This window comes from Balaenoptera musculus, chromosome 8, assembly GCF_009873245.2.
Source record: "Balaenoptera musculus isolate JJ_BM4_2016_0621 chromosome 8, mBalMus1.pri.v3, whole genome shotgun sequence".
NCBI lineage: Eukaryota > Metazoa > Chordata > Mammalia > Artiodactyla > Balaenopteridae > Balaenoptera > Balaenoptera musculus.
In genome coordinates this window covers 97,147,100-97,159,942 of record NC_045792.1, presented here as the reverse complement: position 1 = coordinate 97,159,942, position 12,843 = coordinate 97,147,100, and the positions used below count along the sequence as shown (strand labels likewise).

Here is a 12,843-nt window from a genome sequence, read left to right as displayed (position 1 = left end):
TTTTGCTAAACTTCCTGTGTTTGGGGTCTCCTTTTCACAGGCTGCAAGTTTGTAGTTCCCGCTGTTTTTGGTGTCTGCCCCCAGTGGCTAAGGGTGGTTCAGTGAGTTGTGTAAGCTTCCTGGTGCAGGGGACTAGTGTCTGTTTTCTGGTGGATGAGGCTGCATCTTGTCTTTCTGGTGGGCAAGACCACATCCAGTGGTGTGTTTTGGGGTGTCTGTGACCTTATTATGATTTTAAGCAGCCTCTCTGCTAATGGGTGGGGTTGTGTTCCTGTCTTGCTAGTTGTTTGGCATAGGGTGTCCAGCACTGTAGCTTACTGGTTTTTGAGTGGAGCTTGGTCTTAGCGTTGAGATGGAAGTCTCTGGGAGAGCTTTCGCCATTTGATATTATGTGGAGCCGAGAGGTCTCTGGTGGACCAAGGTCCTGAACTCAGCTCTCCCACGTCAGAGGCACAGACCTGACACCTGGCTGGAGCACCAAGACCCCGTCAGCCACACGGCTCAGAAGAAAAGGAGAAAAAAAGAAAGAAAGAAAGAAAAAAATAAAATAAAAAGAAATAAAGTTATTAAAGTAAAAAAAATTATTAAAAATAAAAAATTTAAATAGTAATAAAAAGAAAGAAGAGAGCACCCCAACCAGAAAACAAATCCACCAATGATAACAAGCACTAAAAACTATACTAAAAATAAATAAATAAATAACAGAAACACAGAACCCTAGGACAAATGGTAAAAGTAAAACTATGCAGACAAAATCACGCAAAGAAGCATACACATACACACTGACAAAAAGAGAAAAAAGAAATATGTATATATATCTATATATTAAATAAAAAAGGAAGGGAGCAACCAAATCAATAAACAAATCTACCAATGATAATAAACTCTAAATACTAAACTAATATAAACATAGAACCAGATCCAGTCAGTCGCATCCAGCAAACCCCAAGTCTACACTTGCTCCCAAAGTCCACCACCTCAATTTTGGGATGATTCGTTGTCTATTCAGGTATTCCACAGATTCAGGGTACTTCAAGTTGATTGTGGAGATTTAATCCACTGCTCCTGAGGCTGCTGGGAGAAATTTCCCTTTCTCTTCTTTGTTCACACAGCTCCTGGGGTTCAGCTTTGGATTAGTCCTGCCTCTGTGTGTAGGTCGCCTGAGGGCATCTTTTCCTTTTGGGAAGTCTGAGGTCTTCTGCCAGCATTCAGTAGGTGTTCTGTAGGAGTTGTTCCACATGTAGATGTATTTCTGATGTATTTGTGGGGAGGAAGGTGATCTCCACATCTTACTCCTCTGCCATCTTGAAGGTCTCCACCATAAACTTTTCTATAGGACATAATATTTGAATCAAACAAAACTATGCCTAAAAAAGATGAAAGAAATATATCAAAATGTCACACTTGAGAGAAAGATTTGTTGTTTTCGTTTTCCCTCTACTGTCTAAATTTTCTTTAATGAATACACCATATTTATGATGAAACCAAAAACCTAATGCTCTTTCTTTTGATGACATGCTTCTATTTTAGCCTGCAACCAAATCAGTCAAATCAATTGCCCTTTTCTTCAAAACAAGCAAACAGATAATCGACTAATAAAATCCATTTGCCAGCACTGACGATGCTGTTGATAAATAAATGAAATCTTTTATAAATGGAGATACTTAAAAATAAGCTGAATATAATTAGGAATATTAAAAATATCAAGAAATAACTTCCATTTCTGGTTGTGATGTACAGGGTCACAGGAAGCCAGTCTTCCTTCTGAAACCACTAGACAAATTTGGCTAAATTATAAAACTCCTATTTTGAAGGAATCAGATAACTGTGGGAGAAAAATAAAAAGTAGATGACAACATCAAAATGAAGGCTCATTAAGTCAGAGAGAGATGGTCCACATGATCATTCACACATGGGTGACATCACCTTTCAGAAGTACAAACAATGCTGACAAATGTGAAACTGCATAAATCATACCCATGCATGTTTATTGATTCAAGGAATAGGTGAAGGTGCCCAATTCTTCTCCGTGGGTTTGGGCATTTGCATTCTCACAAGTGTATAAAATGTGTTTTCGTAAGAGATTGCTTGAGGAAGTGTCTTCGACTGTTTTACAAACTACATCCATGCTGTACAAATTTTCATTCCTTTTTCTTGAATGTAACTGAGTATTCCTCCATATGTTTAAAGGATGATTTTCCTCCCTTTCTTGTGAACTGTTCCTTAATCTGTTTGTCTCATTTTTCTAATTTTATTTTAGATTTTTCCTTCATAGTTAAAAAACATCTTATTCATAATGTAAAATAACAGGTTAGCTGAGATATGACATATTTTTTCCAGCTTCATCAATGCTAGTTTAACTTTACCTTTTGTGCATGTTCACTAAGTAGAATTACCTATTTTTATGTAGTTGATTTTTTTAATTTTTGTATCCTCAATTCTAATTTTGAGGCAAAGTTAATCTTTCCTTGCTTCAAAATTATACAAACTAATTTAGAATGCTTTCATTATTTCACTTTGAATACAATATTTAAACCTATGCATCATTTGAAATTTTCCTGTTTTAGTGTGAAATGAAATATTAATAGAAATATATATTTTTTACTCAAAGGGTACTGTGCAATGCCAATAACAATAATTTAAAGTCTATGTTTTGCAAACTTGTTATGCTATCTTCGTATTGGATGATACATTTGAGTCTTTTTTTCTGAATTTTCTATCCTATGGTATCAGAATATCTCTCTATTCATGCATAATACTACACTGTGCTAATTATGAGGCTTTAGAACTCCTTCCCAGCATAGCTACATTTTGGATGTGCATCTGCAGTAGCTCAGGCCTGGCGGGCTTCTCTCATGACCCACTCCTCACTCACCTTCCATGATCTCTGCCATGTGTCCCCTGATACTTTGTAATTACTTTGAGTCACTCTCTCTTATCACACTACCATCGGAGTTCCTTCTCTTGGAAATATTTTCTCTTTGTAATCATAAACCCTTAGAAGCCACTGTTTACAAAATAACAGGAAGCAAATCCTATTTTTGACAGAAGGAACTGGATCTAAGCCAACATTCTTAAACTAAATGCTGGAAATAATTGTCTTTCCCAGAATTGAAGCCCAGAAGACACAGACTATGTTGCTGGCATCTTTCCCATTATCTCATTTGGGAAATTCAAGTATTTTATTTCGTTCTACATGAAGTTTGATATTATTTTCTCTTAACACTGCATACACACTAGAAATGAAATTGAGAAAAGGTAATAAAATCCTGCATTAAAAAGAAAACTCTTTCTCCTATTAATATTAACAGGGGTTCTAAAATTAATTTTTTATTTCCCTGGTGCTCATATAGGAATCAATAACATAAGATTTAGAGATTAAAATTGTACTTATTATCAGGGCATTTACAACTATTACATGCGCAGAACACTGAATACTGATTAAGAAATCTATTCTAGAGGAGAATATAAGAAAAGCGTGCTCAGGAAATTGTGATGCAAGCTGAGTTTAATTGAATAGAGGCTCACTATGGAGTGTTCATAATAGAACATGAATCAGGTGTGTGTCAGTTTTGGATGATCTCCAGTTATGTTGCTCAGCGTCCTATTCAAGTCTAAGAAATAAAAATGTGCTGTGCACTCTATCCATGGAGAGGCTGAAGTGAAAGTATTATAGGTAGAGTGAGAGCTAGCTGGGAAAAATAAAATAAAACAAACCATAGAGTGCCAAATGATGCTTTTAATTGGAAATGCAATGTTATCTGGTCGAAGAGATCCCATGGTGTAAAGAAACTATAAAGGAGCCCTTCATTTCTGGAAAGAACAGACTATTTTAAAGGTAAGTTGAATGTCTTTGATTAAATAAGTGATTTCAGCTAAAGTATTATAAATATTTAAACCCTCTTCAGTGAGAAAATAATCAGCATGAACTCAAATAAGTATGGTAAATATGAACTATTTTATACTCGTATAAGCTTCAGTTCATTAATTTTTATTAAAATTTATATTTAATATATAATAGCAAATGTGTCATGTTAAAGCATCTCCATATATTTCTGATTCAATTAAATATAATTTATATTTAAATAAAATATTAAATAATGATATTAAATTATTTTGAAATACAAAAACTTGAATCTGATATATTTTGTGTAAGTATAATAAATAATAATGGCGATAAGCTTGGTTTTGAGCCAAGATATTATAAAAAGCATTTTTAAATTAATTATAGCCCTGATGATATTTTAAAAAATAGATTTAATATAAAATGATCTAGTTAATACAATTCCAACTTTTGGGGAATTCAAGGAACATTTATTTTAAAGGTAAAAATAAATGTTTTTAAATTTAAAATGTATGAAATAATGAAATAATTTTCAGTTCAATAGTGATTTCTAAATTAATTACAGAGTATAATTTGCTAATTTATACTAAATATACAGACGTAGCTGAAATACATAGAGATGTTGATATGACCAACATCAAACTGATTTGGAATATTGTCATATATCCCCTTAATCATTTGGATTTTTCCAGCGAATGGAGACTTGAGTTTAAAAATAGCAATATTAGAACACTAAGATTTATTTTCTTTAATTAATAAGTACTTAAACATTTATAAGAAAGATGTATAATATAGACAATTTAGTGAGAGCACAGAGTAAATATTTGCTTTTTCTACTTTGTCCGCTACTGAGAATAACATACACAAATCTTACATGTTTCATGGTATACGTTGATAATTTAAGTATCAAAAAGTTGGACTTATACAATTAGAAATTATAATTTATTTAGCACTGTAAGCAAGTATACTCATGTAATAAGAACAAAATTATTTAAATTAAATGTAGCCATTCTTAAAAGTGATACATAAAGATTGGATTTTTTTTATTCTCTCATGTATTAATTCTTTTCTCCCTTTTAAGAGTGATGATTTCATTTAAACACCGTCTACTGCTTTAGTTCATCAAAGCATCAAATACTAAGTACCATATTAAGTGTACCGTAATTTTCTTGGGTCTATATTGATCCCAAATAGGAAAATAGTCACTGCCCTTACCCCTCAAATAACTTAGTGCCAGTTAAAAAAAAAAAGTGAACAAAATGAATTGGCCAAATTGCAACACTAAAGCCTTAATGGTGATGCATACTATAGGTATTAGATTTCCGAGTAAAGATAATATTACAAAAAAATTTTTGTCAAAAAATTCATGGAGAATTTGCAACTTGAGAGTTGAATTGTTTGGGAATTTCATAACACTTGATGATTGCATTAAATCACACTCCATTCCCTAGTAATCACATGATACAAAGAAAAGCTAATTACAGAGTATTGTTTCAAGTTGTGTAGAACTCTGATTAAAATTCAGAAGAATAAAACTGAGTTTTTCATTGTAATAATAATAACTAGCACTTACATAGACCTTTATAAGTGCCAGAGCTTCTACAAGTTGTTTCACATACATTAAATGATTTAGTTCACAGAACAACCCGGGTGTTGTAACAACAGCTGGCTCACTTTTAGCTGTGAGGACTGTGGTCCTGAGAGATTGTGTACCTTGCAGGAACTCACACAACTAGCAGATAATAATTCAAGTCAGTCCATCCAGGGGAGACTGTGCTCCTTACTCATGATTCTCTACCTATGCTAAATTTGGTGGACAATGTGCATTCCCACCAGGATGCAGAGATAAAGACAGGCTGGGGCAAGTGGTGAGACAAGAGATGCCCAGGGTGAAATACAGAAGGGAAGACCCACATGAAAATCCGTGCAAGTGCAGGATCACCCCTGAGTAGGACTGAGAGCCTCTGAAATTGTCCTAAGAGCTTCACTCTCCTAACTCTAGACCTGGCCCTGATGAAAGGGAAGAATGGAAAATAATGACTACCAACATGTGACCCAATAATCCTATTAAATACAGTTTTGCTAGGTTATGTGCTATAAACCTGGAGAGTACAAAGAATGTAATATAATCGTAGTTATAATTATATAACCTAACTAATAAATAATTAGTTTAAATTTGATAGGTCATACTTTTATCAATATTATCTCATTCAATACTCACAAATGAGCAAGTAACTCTAATTGCTTAATATCACATGAATAAACTATCAAGGAAATAGACTTTGAACCTAAAGGGAAAAAAAGCCCTGGCTTCCAATCACAAAACTATATGCAATTGGTCAAATTATCCAACTTCAGTGAGTCTCAATATCCTTATCTCTAAAGACGAGTGAGGTTAGAAATGGTTAATAAAGAATCTTTTTTTGAGGATCAACAAATGTAGTGGTGGTGCACACAGCACACAGGGTAATACGAAATAGCCAGCATCTTTTGTCCCTCTGTCCACACACACACAAAGGTAATGAACACCTTCCACACTGTCCCTATTTCCCCAGGTTTAAACACTTTTAGTGTTTCTATCTGTGTCTATGTTCTCATGTTAATTTTTCTGAATAAAACCCTCTTATGCTTTCCACTTATTACTCTATCAACAGATATTTAATTCTCAAGAGGACAATAATCATGCTACCAATATTTTAACTGTCTAATAGTATGAACTGAAAAATAGGAACACATATGCTCAAGATCAAGTGATGAGAGGGGAATGAAGGATTCAAGTAGGTAGTTGAAAACGTGTGAGAAAAGACACTTTATGATATAGAGATACTGAGTGGGAAATGTATAGGGAAGTATGATAGGATTGTCTAGAAGTGAAATTAATTAAATGTATGATCATGAGGCAAAGTTCTGGGTCTTCTTCACATTTGTCAATGATGTTCTAGTGACTGTGCTGAGTAGGGAAAAAATTGTTTATCCTGGGCTGTATTCAGAAAGTATGTGGAATGACTCTAAAGGAAATTTCAGTGGAGCTTTTACAGTGATAACCTATGGGGTCTAAACTGGAAAGTGGGAAATACATATATAGTAACATTCTTAAATCAGAAACAATTGCAGTGATCATGAAAGCCAGTCTAGTCATCCTGAGACAAACTGAAGAACAAGAAATGTTGGGGAAGGAAACGTGAAAGCACAGGCTAAATTTCCTCTTTCTACAGATAAAGCACCAAAAAAAAAAAAAAAAGAAAGAAAGAAAAAAGAAAACAACAGCAACAACAAAAACACCAGAAGAAAATCTAACTGGATTGATGGAATTTCTTCTCTTGGACTTTGCTGATGTTCCCCATCTCCAGTGGTTTCTATTTGGATTGTCCTTAGTCACAGGTATCATTATGCTGATGGGCAATAACACCATAATTCTAATAACAAAAGTGGGTCTTGACCCCCAGATCCCCATGTATTCTTTCCTTGGCAATTTTTCCCTCTTGGAAATCACTATGGATTCGTTACCTTTCTCACAATGCTCATGAATCCTGGGAGTCAAAGCAAACTTTTTTTTTTTTTTTAGTTTAGTCATGTAAACCTTTGAACCCTAGTTTCTTCATCTATAATATAGCATGAGGACATCAACACAATTCAAGAATATGTTATTGCAAGCAGTTTACTAACACAAGTGTAGCTTGGTTAGAATGATTTTTGTTTTCCGTTTTCCCAGATATTATTTAAAGCTATAATATGCTAATCACCTTTCTTTTTAAATTCCAATAGTTTCCAAGTATATCTCAATACAGGAGAAAGTTGAGTCTCTGTATGGCTCATTAATTACAGACTAAAATGTACTTGCTTACATGCCCTCTAGCTAAAATATATATTCTCTGCTTTTGATATTTTTGACAACTGTCTATTAACCATATTTTAAATAATTTATAGTTTTCAATTTTGATTTTCATGTGTTTCAATTTAGATATATTATTAAAGTAATAATTTTTAAATGCAAATGACCGATGGCACATAGCAAGACATTTGAGAATAGATTTACTTGGCAGAGTTTCAGAAATCATATCATCAATATATTTCCTTCAAGTTTGTCATTATTAATTAAACAACCAATAGGTCAAAAAACATTGTCAAACCTAAGTTTCAAGGTTGCGTAAGATAAATAAAAGTTCTTACTTTATAATGCCTGATGGCCATGATGTTTATTTTGATAGATAAATGTAATCAGAATGATCTCAAATAAAGTGTATGCACAAATAGTTAAGAATTATAGCTGCATGATATGGAAGGGAAGGCATGCCTTATTCTTGGGAAAGGTCTAATGGAAGAGTTGAGAAATTCCTGAAAAATACATTACAAAGTTTGGCGATGCCCTACCACTGAGAAAGTGGGATGCAAATGTTTCTGCCTCAGAATTCTGTTTGTTAATATGAGGAGTAAAATGGATTGATTTTGTTCCGCACACAAGCAGATCAAAAATGAAAACGCATAATTCTCAAACACATCACTTTCATTTAAAGTTAAACCTAGAATTAGATATTATGTTTTTATATTTAGAATTTAGCGTACATATTCTCCATTAGACTTCAGTTGTGTTGAGTCCAGTATATAAAATGCTAAACATTAATAGAGAATAGAAATCTTATGTACTACTTCCCCCAAATCCCTTTAACTAATAGAATTACAAAACAAGCCCCAAAACAGAAATGTCTAATTGTACTATTTTCACAGATGGAACCCCCAAAAGACCTAGTGGATGTGAATTTCACTTCAGTGATGGAATTTGTTCTTTTGGGATTTTCTGATTTTCCCAGTCTCCAGATGTTTCTTTTTGTGATGTTTCTGTTTATCTATGTGGTAACTCTGATGGGAAATGGCATCATCATTCTCATAACCAGGACCGACCAGACTCTCCAGACTCCCATGTAGTTTTTCCTCAGTAATTTTTCCTTCTTGGAAATCTGTTATGTGTCTGTCACTCTTCCTAGAATGCTCATAAACCTTTGGACTCAGAAAAGGCACATTTCCTTGTCTGCTTGTGCAACACAAATGAGTTGTGCCCTTATGTTTGGAAACATAGAGTGCCTGCTTCTTACAGTGATGGCCTATGACCGCTACATGGCCATTTGTAACCCTCTGCACTATCCTCTAGTCATGAACCGCAAGGTATGTGTCCAGCTGGTGTCTGCCTGCTGGGTCACTGGAGTTCCAGTTGAGATAGGGCAAACGTGCCAGATTTTCTCTCTGCCCTTTTGTAGATCCAACCAAATCAACCACTACTTCTGTGACATCCCCCCAGTACTAAAGCTGGCCTGTGGGGACATTTTTCTGAATGAGATGATGGTCTTCACAGTTGCTGTGCTGTTTGTCATGATCCCTTTTCTGTTGATTCTTGGCTCCTACATTAAGATCACCTCCACCATCCTGAAGTTGCCACTGGCAACAGGAAGAGCAAAGGCCTTCTCCACCTGCTCCTCTCATGTCATGGTTGTGACTTTATTTTTTGGATCTGGAATCATTACATATTTACGACCTAAATCCAAAAATTCCTCCAGAACAGACAAGTTTTTCTCTCTTTTCTATACCATTGTCACCCCGATGTTTAACCCCCTGATATACACTCTGAGAAACAAGGATGTCCTGATGGCGATGAGAAAATTGTTACCTTAATGTAAAGCATTAGCTGCTTGATTTGAACTCATTTTCTGTTCTCCTGTTTAATTCTGCCATTGTATAATCAGATATGAATGTTTAGTTTGTTTTTTCTACATTACTGTGGATTTATTATATTTATTCATACCTGAGCTTATTGTTTTATGCTGGATTTTCTGATATCAGGAAATCCACAGGGTGTCTTGCTGATAAGAAACTATGTATTTAGCCAATCTCATATTCAGTTCACAAATTTACTGGAGATTTGAGACTTTTTATGGGAAAATACATTATCACTTACCTAGTAATTGATATAATATACCTTTTCTCCTCAACCCATAATGAATATTTTTTTTGCTTTCCTCTTTAGATAACTGTTATTCACTTTTTTTTTTATTTTCATAATGTATTTAGATAATAAAGATGGTAAGCCTTTGGAGACTTTTGTTAAATATCTATGTGCTTATAACTTTAGATATTTTACTTTTCAGCAAACTCAGTTTGATTCTTTATGAGTTACAGAACACCTAAGTAAAGATTAGAAACAGAAATTCTGCATGACGACACTTCAAATTTGGCTATGTGGCAATAAATTTTCTACACTCTGCTTCTCTCTGAATTCTTCTTTGTAGACATGCTTTGTTGATATAACCAAATCATGCTACTGGCATCTCAATAATTTGTTACTTTAGTCTTTACTAATGTGAAAAATATGAATTCATGTTTGCTTTTCAGAGATATAATATGTATGGGATTGAACTATTTTGTCCCCATATAGATTCACCCATTCTTTAAGATTTCTTGACTTATTTTTTATTCTTTTGGTTTGAGCATATAGTTGAAATTAAAATTAAAATGCTTGGGGTGTTTATTTGCCCAAGTTTTCCTAGTTATAAAGGATGATACCTGAAAAGACAGACTCATTCTATTAAATGAAAAAAAGTTACTATTAAAAAAACAAGAGCCTTGTATTTCTTCAGAAGTTTCCAAATAAAATACAGGCAATCCTTCATATTCACAGGGAGATTCTGGTGCCCCAGGTGTTAAAGGCCACCGGCCTTCATCACAGCCCCCTCCCCAAGGCTGATTTTAGCCCACGGGTCTGGGCCAGAAAAAACTCTACATGTCAGAACTTTGTAATGCACTTAATGGTCCCTCTCTCTAATCCTGAGTGTTCTCTCCAACTGAGTTACGTGCCTGCCTCATCTGCCCCCAGGAAGGGCTCCTTCTCCAGCCCCATCCATTGTTAGGGGGCTAGCAGGTCATCTTCACTCCTTATGGTCATAGCTGAGGGGTCAGCCTCTGTGAGTTTCATTGTCATCCATCCTGGGAGGTTCCTTGGTCCCACCTGTACATAAACCCCTCTGAGTCTATTCCATCAGCTGTCCAGATATCTCTGGACGTGACTGAATTTGCAACGAGGACCTGACTTAGTCCTGGACTCTGAGATTCCCCTCCAGCGGGTCCCCAGTGCTCATAGAATCAGGCCCAGAGTCCTCAGTGTCACATTCCAGGCATCTACAGTGGGTGGCATCTAGTCTCCTGGCATTGTGCCTGTACACTTCCTGGCATTGGGCCTGTGTCCAGCACACCCAACCTCTGATTCTTCCTCAGATGTGATGTGCTTTCAAGCCTTCAGAACTTTGCCTCCAAAATCATCTGGCTCCTCCTTCTGGAATAAATGTGCCTTTGCTGCCTGTCCCAGCTCAAACACCATCTTCTGCATAAGCTGTCCATAGATTCTTACCAGCCTGGGTTTTGAAGTCAGAGAGACTTGCGTTCAAATTCCAGGTCTGCCTCTTCCTTACCATGTGACCTTGCATTTCTCATTTAACCCTTCTGTGGTTTAACCCTTTCCCATCTGCAAAACAGGGCAATGTTTCTTACCTTGGAAGGAAGTTGTCAAAAATCAAGACAATGGTGTCTTCAGGTCAAGTGCTTTGCACAGATAATCTGCCTAATGCATCACGCCCCCACCCCCAATCCTTCCTTTCTCTGATTCCTTCAGCATGCTGATTTTACTTCTGTGTTGGCTCTAATTTAATTTTTTATTGATATGCAAATTCATCTTCTGCATTAAGCTGTGAAGTTTATAAGATCAGGAAACAGTTTCTTCATCTCCTGATTCCCCTCTGTGCCTGGTTTAGAGTAGGTGCTCAGTAGATATCTGTTTAGAGAAACTGGAATTTCTCTTGTGATATTTTTTATATATATTATATATGTGTGTCTTTTATGAGCTCACCTTGGAAAGCAATAAACATGAATACAGAAGAGGGAGTTGCTGTTTCAGTTAAAGGCATGATATAGCTAGTATCACAAGCTCTAACTTTTTAAGTGTGCATGGCACCATGCAGAGAAAGAGGAAGTGAAACAGCTTCCTGCCCCACAAGAGCAAAACCAAAAATGAGGCGACAAGATGGACAGGACACGTTGGAGGAAAAAAAGCATGTTCTTCAGAAACCTCGCACCTCAAACTATCTCTGCAAAATATCAGCGCTGCTCTGAGCAAGGAAAAGACAAGGGTGCCAAGTGGAAACACCACTCTTGCAAGCTTATCTCAGATATTAGAGTGTCTCAAGGAAAACACACACACACACACACACACACACACACACACACACACACACACAACTACTGTTCTCTCTTGTAAGACTAGCGACGCTTTGCCCAATGCCTAATTTCCCCAACCATGCTCCTGCACGATGGTCCTTGGCCACGCACAAGACTGTCATTGTATATTCATTCATTAGAGATAATGATTTTGAGTTTGTTCACCCACTGACCTGTGGACAGATGGCTAGCATGAATGCCACATTTACCTGGACATTAGCTCAGCTCCAGCATTCCTCCGACCTGTCCGATCACCCGGTGGCCGCTGAATCGCCAGCCTCCTCTTTTCTCCTCTCCTCCAGGGGGGCTGCTTGACGGGGTTGTCCCAAGTGATAAACTTATGCAGAAACGGGCCTTTTAGTCACGATCGATTTTGCTTTCTTTTCATAACCACCCGGTAAATGTCAGGACTGCTTAGAGCTAATCATTTCAGATTGGAATAAAAACAATTTGAAGTTCTAAATAATAAATTATAAATAAATAAAATACAGGCACTCCACTGGATCCATTTTCAGTCAAACTGGTTGGGAAATGATGCAATCTGGGTAAGGTTTTTTTTCTTTTAAGTTTTTTAAAATCTATATTTCCTTTACCATAATACGTGTTTAAATAATTTATTTTTCGTAAAGCCATAATTTATCCACCAGCTAATTCTCTTGTTTAAGTAGGTATCATGGTAGCAGGAAAGACATCTAAAAAACACACAAAAAAATTAAGGCAATCATTTCAGAGGAGATAATGTT

General features: G+C 35.8%; 1 protein-coding gene across 1 annotated transcript; it reads left to right on the top strand.

Annotated features, from left to right (window-relative positions):
• Window positions 1-7,088: 7,088 nt before the first annotated feature.
• LOC118899648 (olfactory receptor 10AG1-like) lies at window positions 7,089-10,315 on the top strand. The gene is given in 2 exon segments (XM_036861432.1): window positions 7,089-7,225; window positions 8,570-10,315. A coding segment is annotated over 1 exon segment (939 nt). The 5' UTR covers window positions 7,089-7,225; the 3' UTR covers window positions 9,509-10,315.
• Window positions 10,316-12,843: the final 2,528 nt, after the last annotated feature.